Below are 9,579 nucleotides of genomic sequence, written 5' to 3'. Positions count from 1 at the left end.
GAAGAAAATTCATTTAATTTAAAAAGTAAATAACTAACAAGGAATTCATCATGATGGTATATCAATCTGCTTTCTTAAATCAGTTGAAAATTGGCAAATCACAGCCTATATAAAGAATACTGATCGAGGGAACAAGAGGTACTGTGAGCAAGCTCACAAATGAAACCCCCTGATAAAAAAAAAATTATTTTGGCTGTATTGCACAGATACAAACTGGCTGGGGTATAGGAGTGAAAACAGAACATTTGGGCAAGCATATAATGTTATGAAATAGTAACGGCAGTTTCAATATGAGCAGCAACTTGGTAAATATAATGATTTACAAAAGTTGTGGAGTTGACCTGAGGGTGTGTCATGAGTTTGACCCAAGGTCGTTTGGACAAGTGCAAGGTCACTAGAAAGAGTGCATAATTTTTGTCTGGTCTTATCTCTCTTATGGAGAAACATTGGAAGTTATAATCCTACCATACATCATACTGTATATCACACAAAGTTTCTAGTGACATGAGGGTGTGTCATGATCTAGATTCAAAGTCATTTGGGCAAGTTCAAGGTCACTGGAAGAAAAATTTCTTAGCTTGAATTGTGTCTGCTCTATAGCTTTATATATATATATATATATATATAAAAAACTTAGGAAGTTCCTACTTCACATAATGATTGCTTATGACCTGACAGTGTGTCATGAAGGTCCAAGGTCATTTTTGCAAGTTTAAGGTCATAGTCATAAATGCAAAATTCCTGTCTGAGCCATATCTTGTAATGGAAAATGATAAGAATCTTTGTACTTCACACAAAGATTGCTTAATTATGACCTTCAAATATGTTCTTACCTTAAACTTTGGTCATTTTTGTAAGTTTATGGTCACAATATGAAAATTAGTGCATCCATTTCTTTCCAATAGAGAAATACCCGGAACTTGAGTAAATTTTCTTAGTGGGGGTATCATTTGTAAGCTTGCTAACAGCATCTTTATTGTAAAAGTTTATTTTCAAGTATCCTTAGTAGGTACTACTTCTAAATTTATCTCAGGAGCTGATATTTAATTCATCTCGAAATCTCTAAGCTGATATGAAGTTTATATATCCGATCATATTAAGTTTATCTCTGAGGCTAATATCTTTCTTTCCAAAACTATTAGATACTTTCATGGATTGGAACAAAATTTATTTTTTACATGCATGCTTGGAGGCAATATCCATAGTAACCCTTTGAGGCTGATATTACTCACTAGAGGCTGAAATCACCTTCTTTTGAAAACATCAGATGCATATTTGATGCCTAGCTTGATAACACATTTATATGGGAATCACTCGGACACACTTATCAAGTTAATCTTATATTTCTGACAAAACTGAAACTTAATAAAAATTGCAAGAAAAAGAGAAAAAAAACATCACTGAAGTATCAGCATAAAATATTTATTTCTTTAACGTGTCTTAACATTTGTATACTAAATGTAACTAGCACCATACATGTACATAATACGAAGAAAAAGTAACAAAAAACTTTGGTTTATGAACTGCTGAATGCTGATCTGTAAAATACACACAATTGAAATTAGAGAAATGAAGAAAAAAATGACTGACTAGTTTGGTTTTAGCATATCTTGGATTTAGATAGTGATTTGTACATAAATTTATTCTAATTTATCTCTAGTGAACACACTTATAATTGAACACGATCTAGAAAACAAGTTGGGTAAAACTAAATAAAAACTGCTGGCAATACATGTATAGAGCATAAAAATTATACATGAACCGGTATCAAAAACCCACATCAAGTGCTTGCTGACAATGGGCCAACTTGCTGAACTCTCTTTGGTTTCATAAATATTTTATTAATGGTATTTTTCATCCACAAATGAAAATGCAAAACTATCAATTTTGGTGGAATGTTTTCAATGCAAACATGCCAAATGCCAATGTTCATGATCACTTGTTTGCATAAACATGTCAGATTGCTGAAATTTCCTTCACGAAAGTTTGAAATATATGTCCCATGGAAATAAGTATAAATTGTTCATGAGAACAAAGAAAGTTTAACCTGTTGGTTCACAGTCCGTATGCAATAGTTTCAGAAGATGAATATACTTTTTACATATAACATGTACATAATAATGGTTACATGTGTACTACCATAGATCTGACTACAAACAATAAATGTATATATATAACAACCACTGTTTAAACTGGTTTCAGAATGGGTATATACATGCACTTAGCATCAAGTTTAAGTCCACATTCTCCCTACCTATCATGACATTGATTAAATGAGCTGAATCCATTGTGAGGGTGGCAGTACACTTCTAAGCTACTTCATTGGGGACCAGGGTGTAGGTAAGAGGAGTCTGCTTTTGGTGCTATGCGTACCATCTATACAAAATACACATAACAATTACCGGGTATTATAACAAACATAAAAGCTTTCATAAAATTAATCAAAACATTACAAGTTTAGTTGTACATTGCAACTTGCTTGATGGAAACCATAAATGCACATATATACAGATGCCTCAAAATTAGTTAAAATAATGTAAGTATTATATTACACTCTTACCAATGAATATAGGTCTACTTTTCCTTGTATGGTAATTCGTTTAAGAAAATGATTTATTCAGAATATCAAACCCTTATAAACCTGTAAGAATGTGAATAACCTTGATAAGAAATGACTTTACAGACAGCATCAATACTTACATGTTCCTAAATCAGCACTGGAAACTAATGCATCCAGGGATTTGTGGTACCAAAGTTGGTATGCTGTAATCAAGATAATTATTTGATATATCATTTACATGTATATCATGATCCCATCCAATCTTGGTAAAATTTTGTATCATATCCAGGGTTGTCTGTAAGACCCGGGAAGCGGGCCTGCCTATAATGACATATTATTAACTATAGTCTGTCCCAAGTTATTGCTTCCATCAATTTTTGATGATTCTTAATAAAAATACACATACCTGTGAAAGAAATACAATTGAAATCGATGAAAGGGAATATATCCAAAATATCTTCATTGAACAATTCCCTTTTCACTCATAAAAGTTCACAGGAACAAAAACAATTTTCTTACGGAGATTTATAATGGGAAATGTTTTCTCCATTCGGATTACATTTTTTAGCGTTATCATCCAGGCTTAATAATGGCTGATGCAATGCAAAATCTCCATAGACTTTCAATTTTGGGATGTGTATTGAAACCTGAAGCGGTAGAGGGGGCGTTTTGAAACAGATAATCTTGACATTTTTCATATTAGTGGATGAACGTAGTTTGAGCACAAAGGTATTTACTATTATTGAAATATCAAGCAAAAAGTGGTGGAAGCAAAAACTCGGGACAAAGTATAGCTATTATTGCATTTCAAACACAATCTGCTAGAAGCTAGACCTCCATACCCCCTTCTACTTTTTTATTCCTTCCTTCTACTTCAATTTTTAGAGACAACCCTGATATCATAGGAAACCGTAATATAAGGGTTTTATGTTGTTTTATATATTACATGTAATACAGGAATCTGGATATGTATATTTTTTTTCTATCTCAGTATTTTTAAAACAGGGACCAGGAAATCAATATATCATATAAAAGCTATTAAATAGAAAGCGAATTAGAATGTAAAGAGATGGTCATAGAGGTGTAGTTCAGATTTTGAAAAGAAAGAGAACTCAATTGTAAATCTTAAATTAAAATTTCATTAAAGAAAATTAAATTAAAGACTATCATTGATATGCAGATGATACACATATATATGTAAACATGGTAAATGTTTTTTAATAATGAATAATGGATAAAATAGAGCTGCCAATGACCCTCATGGACCTTACATTGTGCATGTTTTAATAAATGAAGAGGTTAAGCAATTGAACGTGTACATCTACTGATACGTGTGAAGCTACAAGTATGTTTACATGTACAGGTACCAATATTTGGAGTATGCTTAATAAACTGTACGTGTAAGCAAACCTGTAAAATAATTAGATTTAACATTTCCAACATATTCAGTTACACTCCCTGGTTATGAAAAAATTCAATGAATTTGATGAAACCCAAAGCAGACTTCTTCAATATATATCATGTGCTTTACATAAAACAATGTTTGATATACACAAAGTCTATCTTTTTATTAAAAAATGCTACAAGTTTTAATATCTGTGTACTTTTAGTTCTACAAATTTTGTACAACTTGTAGAATTACACTGTATGCAGAAATTATGACGTAATACACATAAAATTAGGGGATTACCCTATTTACACATACACGTACATGTTCAAATGCTTAACCTCTCTAACGAATCAATAAGTTATACATGTTTAATGGTATACACACATGTATTGAGGGATCCAATAAGAGTTGAGAAGGTTCCCAGCAATTGACCATCCCCCTTGGTATTAGGAAGTTCTTTTAACGGTTTTTCAGTGCAACAGATTTCATAGACACCTAAAACATACAAATAATAATATGGCTCTCCAATGCAATTTCAACATTTTCAACACATGTCTTCTCAAGTAAAACAGATGAAAGACAAGTACATTGTACATGTATCTAGTTTAAAAAAAAAGCCAACACAAATCTTCATAAATATAAACAATAACATAAAATATATATTAGTTTTATTGCTTCTAGAGATCAATGGAATCAATATTGGAAGCATCAGAATAGATGTCAATCTTGAAAAATGCAGATAGAAGAAGATTTTTAGTCTGACATGGCAAATAATATTCAATATGTAAAAAACAAGATTGTGCCCACCCCCTGTGTTTGTCTGCTCTAGGCTGCTCTTGCTGTCCAGCTTGAGGAGGACATTCTCCAAACGTTCCATCATGGGAAAGACTTTGGAGATGTATTTTGACGACCATTCCTGATCACCTGTCATAGCTTGTCTTACCTTGGCCCGATGCTGAAGATTATCTGTGTGCAGAAACACAAAACAAAGCAAGAGTTATTATCCAAAATAGTGGTAGTATTTAATACTATTTAAACAAGAAATATTTATGCGGTCTAAATTTTGTCTGTTCATCTTATTTTAAAGACAAGAATTTGCTAATTTTGGAGTAAATGTACTAGCTACTTCTATTAAGGCTTAAACCCATTTCAAGGATATATGACCCTCTCTGCCTCTATAAACTTACACTCCTGGCCAATTGATTTTGAGATTAAACTGTTGGCCATAATACCTATAAATTAATCATGATTTATTAATGAATCTATGAAATTACCTTCACAATAATTTTTTACAGTAATTATTGGGAACATCCATTAAAATTACATGTACATATACACTTTGTACAAAACATTAGCAAAGAAGATTTCTCGAAAGCCAGGAAATAATTACCATATTCCCATATGTGAACCATATCAAAGATTCCTCCTATTTCACTGGTCCAGTACCCTACCAGCTTGGAATGGTTGGTTCTTAAATGCATGTATTCTACAGATAGGTCATAAAACTCTTTGAAATTCTTGGGTGTAATGCTGTAGGTCCTCAGCTCATAGACTTTGTCATTATGTAGACTGCGGATGCTTGAGGCTTGGGCAAAAGACCTTGCAATGACCTGGAAAATAATGAAAATAAATGTATTATTTTTTTGTACTGTATACACAATTTAAAGTTATTTTCACCCTGTGTCATTTTCATCCTTCTACACTTGCAAACTTTTTCATCCCAGTAACAATTTACTCTCATTTAAATTACTAAATCTTCCTTCCAGCGATATCTTATATGATCATGTCTGTTGCATGAAGTTCCTTCTGGCTGATTCAATGTGATGTTTATAGTATAACCCATTCTCAATTTGATGTGCAATGGTCCGAGATCAGAAGTGTTAAACTGAAAATGTTTGGGATACTCGATACAAAAATCTATAACACAACATCTGTTGGCACCACAATATGTAAAATCTTTAGCCAGATTATCAACCAGTTACTATACACATCTGAATCAACTTTAGCCTGTAGGCATTCATTGTTTTGTCTGAAAACACACACACTTAATCTATTGTCGTCCTTGTAATTACAGATACTGGTAGGTGGTATAAAATCAGAGATTTGTTCATGTACACTGTCACATTCAGTATACCAGGTAATCATTTATATTTAAATTTTGAACTGTCTTTGTCTGTGATAACATTACAAATCAATTTTCAACCCTAAAACCTAATAACTTCATAAAACATGAGTACATGAGTAACACAAAATGGGTGTGTCTTATAGCATAACTGAAATAAATTATTGGGTCCGCCGCATAGTAATACATAGCATGTGCTACGTAAAAAAATAGTGGTTTTAAAATAATGTTTTAAAGTGTACAAATCGGGAATAATATAGATATAAGTAATAAGGAATCATTCTTCGAATAAGAGCTAGGTGATAATTTCGGTCGGAGGGTAGACAAATTTATCGTAAAGCCCTTTGGGCTTCATTGGATTTGACCACGCCCCGACTGAAATTATTACCTCATAATACTCGAAGAATGATTCCTTATATTCCTTAAAACACTGAGCACCTACTATTCAAATCTCTGACAATCATTACTTTACTGGCAATCATTACTTTACCTTTCTTGCAATATTTAGCAATTTGGTTCTCTAATTCATAGAAAATATCACAGATAATTTTGCTTGAAAAATGAGGATTTATCAGGCGGAATAAAGATGCAACAAATGTATAAAACATTCATTCGACTCCTAGACTATAATATTACATCACCGTTTATCTTAAGTCAGCAAATTGAGTCAAAAATAGTATCAGATACATAAAGCCATCCCCCTCCATGTTAAGATCTAGAAAGAGATCTTGGTATAAATTAAATCTAAATGTACAACCTGGTACATCCAAATCAAATTCATTCTCTATCCAACATGTTCAAAAATCCTCCAATCTTTTTTGTTTAAATATTAGACATTACTTTTTAATTCATATTTTATTTGAAAGCAATGCATAAATTTAAAATAATAGAGTTAAATAGTTAAAATACTTCATACTGAGAAATTATCTTGAGATCTGTGATGTAGATACTACATGTAGCTGGTATTATCCATTATATGTAAAATTAAATTGCATTTTATAAGAATTAAAAAATAAGAAAAGTAGAAAATACAAAGTTAATATTCTCTTTACACATGATCAGACATCAAAATGATATACATGTATATTTATAGAATAAAAATAACAAAAAATGCAGCTGTATTAAATCAGTCTCAAGATTTTTTGCTTCATTATTATAAGATATTCATAAATACCTCCATCTTTGCTAGCCAAGGGTTTCTGATCTGCAGGACCGACACGGATCAGAAACCCTTGGCCAGAGAAGATGAAATACCTCAGGGTTAAACAATATTTATTTATGTACCAGAATGAAAATTTGTTTACACGTTTTGGGATTTGAATTTCCCAGCTCAATCTCTCTAACTTGTTTGGTTAAAGAAAGTGGCTTTAAATAGATAGGTGATTGGGGTTGCAAATGCTATAAAATAAGGTCTGGATGATAATTAACATTTGAAAATTGTGTGAGGTGTTCCCTATTTAAGAGACTTCCAAATGGAAAAAAAATAAATCGATCTCACTGAAAAATCTGCTTTCCATTATTGTGAAAATCTTTAAGTAAAAAAAAAATTGATGAAGTTTTAATAAATGATTTCAACTGTATTTCTTTCAGCATATAAATTTTTTTTTTGATAAGATCTGTCAAAGTACACTGTATGATAGAAACGGTAAATTGAGACAGTCTAGATAGTCTAGTAAATCAGGGATCAAATATGGGACAGGAATGTACAAGGCATTATATATCTCTTACTTTGAGCAATAAATATTATGTTAATTTAGAACTATTAATATTTCAAATATTGCTGAAATATTTATTTTTTGCTTACATGTACATACAGACTCAAAATATATGCTTTTAAATCTGTTGACACAAAAGGTATAGGTTTCTAAATTAAGTATTTTTTTAAAATAAAAAAATTTGATTCTTTTTATACCAATTAACTCATGTAAGTGAAGTCTAGACCTATAATCCTATCATGGGTCAAAATTTGTGGTTTCAACAAAAAACTTCCCACTTTGTTCATATTTGTCATTGATATGATAGAACTATTTTAAGAAATTTTATATCGAATCTCTTCAGATAACGACAAAAATACATAATTTTCTTGCCCTGAACAAATAATGTCAAATTACAATATCACTAGAAACCAAACACATGCAGTCAAAGATTGTTTCAGATTAAGTTGTTATGTTGAGAAAATAAATGTATACCAGTAGGAAACTATTAACATGATTAAGGAGAAAAGTAAAAATATAAATCTATATTTGTTGATGGTCAAATAATATGTACTGTTGCACAATTTGTATGTTTTCTCTCATAATAGTTGATTAAATACTGTGGAATATCATTTATATTCATGGGGCCAATTTTCATGGATTGTGGGTTTTTTCCTAATTTATGGGGATGTAATTTCATGGATGCCTTGGTTTTCAGTTTCAATAATGTGGAGATAACCATACCTGTTAACCCTCCCGCATTGGGCGGGAGACTCCCGGAAAACGTCCTAAAAATCTAAGATCTCCCCGTCTAACCTATCTCCCGCGCGGGAGACAAATTTCTCCCACAATTGTATTTGTCTTCCCCATACCCCCCCCTCCCAAATCTAAATCTTTACATGCAAATTTCAACAACCACTGCGGGTTTTTCTCTGATTTTGAGCTAAAAAAAGATCATAACTCTAATTTGCTTTCGTTGAGGGTGTAAATTCGTGGGGGAGATCTACCCACGAATACCAGCTAGTGTACAAAAATTGAGCCACCATGAGTTCTAATGATTCCACAGTATACAAGGAATTTGACAGGCATTGTATGCACTCATCCTAGTTTTAAATAACAAGGGGCCAATGCTCTTGGCCCAGTTATATTAATGAGATTACTCAGAGTTCAAACAAAACAAACAATATATGAGATGACAGGCCAGACCGTGATGATGAAAGGACATCTACTGATCTAGTCCCATTATAGGCTTCATCCACAGAGGCATCGTATCCGCTCTACACTCTATGATATATATATAAATAATACACCAGACCTTGTGTATTATTTATTATGTCATAGCCATGATAGCATAGGCGTCGGAACTGGGGGGGGGGGCCTAAGCACCCCCCTCCCACTTTTTTGCACAGTTAGACCTAACCATTAGGGACATAGCATCATAGAGGGTTCAGCCCCCCCCCCCCCCCCCCACTTTTTCTCGCAGCAATTTCATGATTTTGGGGGGGGGGGGGGGGGTTTTGGTAGGTAAGATTTTTTTATGGAAGTATAGGTATACTCCCCCTTGTATATCTTTTGAATATCTATCTTGTAAATTATGCATAACATTATACATACTTTTCCGTTCTTCAGCAATGCATTTGCTGCCATTTTCATCCGTAGGCTTTTGATTCAAACTTTTTACTTTTGGCTGAAGCCAGTAGGGGCTAGTTGGCAGAAAAATAGGTCAAGGTACTTCTTTTCGGAACTCTTCAAACATTTTTAGTGTGTTTGGTAAACTCTAGAAGTATTCCGATTTATTCTTGCCAACTGCAAG

At 32.6% G+C, this 9,579-nt stretch overlaps 1 protein-coding gene across 2 annotated transcripts; it reads right to left on the bottom strand.

Moving 5' to 3' along the window:
• Positions 1–1,401: 1,401 nt before the first annotated feature.
• LOC128187846 (protein NipSnap homolog 3A-like) lies at positions 1,402–9,524 on the bottom strand. Of its 2 annotated transcripts, none has more exons than XM_052858477.1 (6): positions 9,381–9,524; positions 5,341–5,560; positions 4,758–4,916; positions 4,335–4,445; positions 2,701–2,763; positions 1,402–2,376 (listed from the first exon to the last, which is right to left on the bottom strand). In XM_052858477.1, exons 1-6 carry the CDS (start codon positions 9,417–9,419, stop codon positions 2,315–2,317), a joined length of 654 nt encoding a protein of 217 aa, XP_052714437.1. In that variant the 5' UTR covers positions 9,420–9,524; the 3' UTR covers positions 1,402–2,314. The 2 variants fall into 2 exon arrangements, with proteins under 2 accessions (XP_052714437.1, XP_052714438.1); XM_052858478.1 differs by lacking the exon at positions 9,381–9,524 and adding an exon at positions 7,247–7,267.
• Between the last annotated feature and the right edge of the window lie 55 nt (positions 9,525–9,579).

The sequence above is a fragment of the Crassostrea angulata genome, chromosome 6 (genome assembly GCF_025612915.1).
Source record: "Crassostrea angulata isolate pt1a10 chromosome 6, ASM2561291v2, whole genome shotgun sequence".
In the NCBI taxonomy this organism is placed as follows: Eukaryota; Metazoa; Mollusca; class Bivalvia; order Ostreida; family Ostreidae; genus Magallana; species Magallana angulata.
Note: the sequence above shows the minus strand (reverse complement) of the source record. Positions and strands in the feature narration are given on the sequence as shown.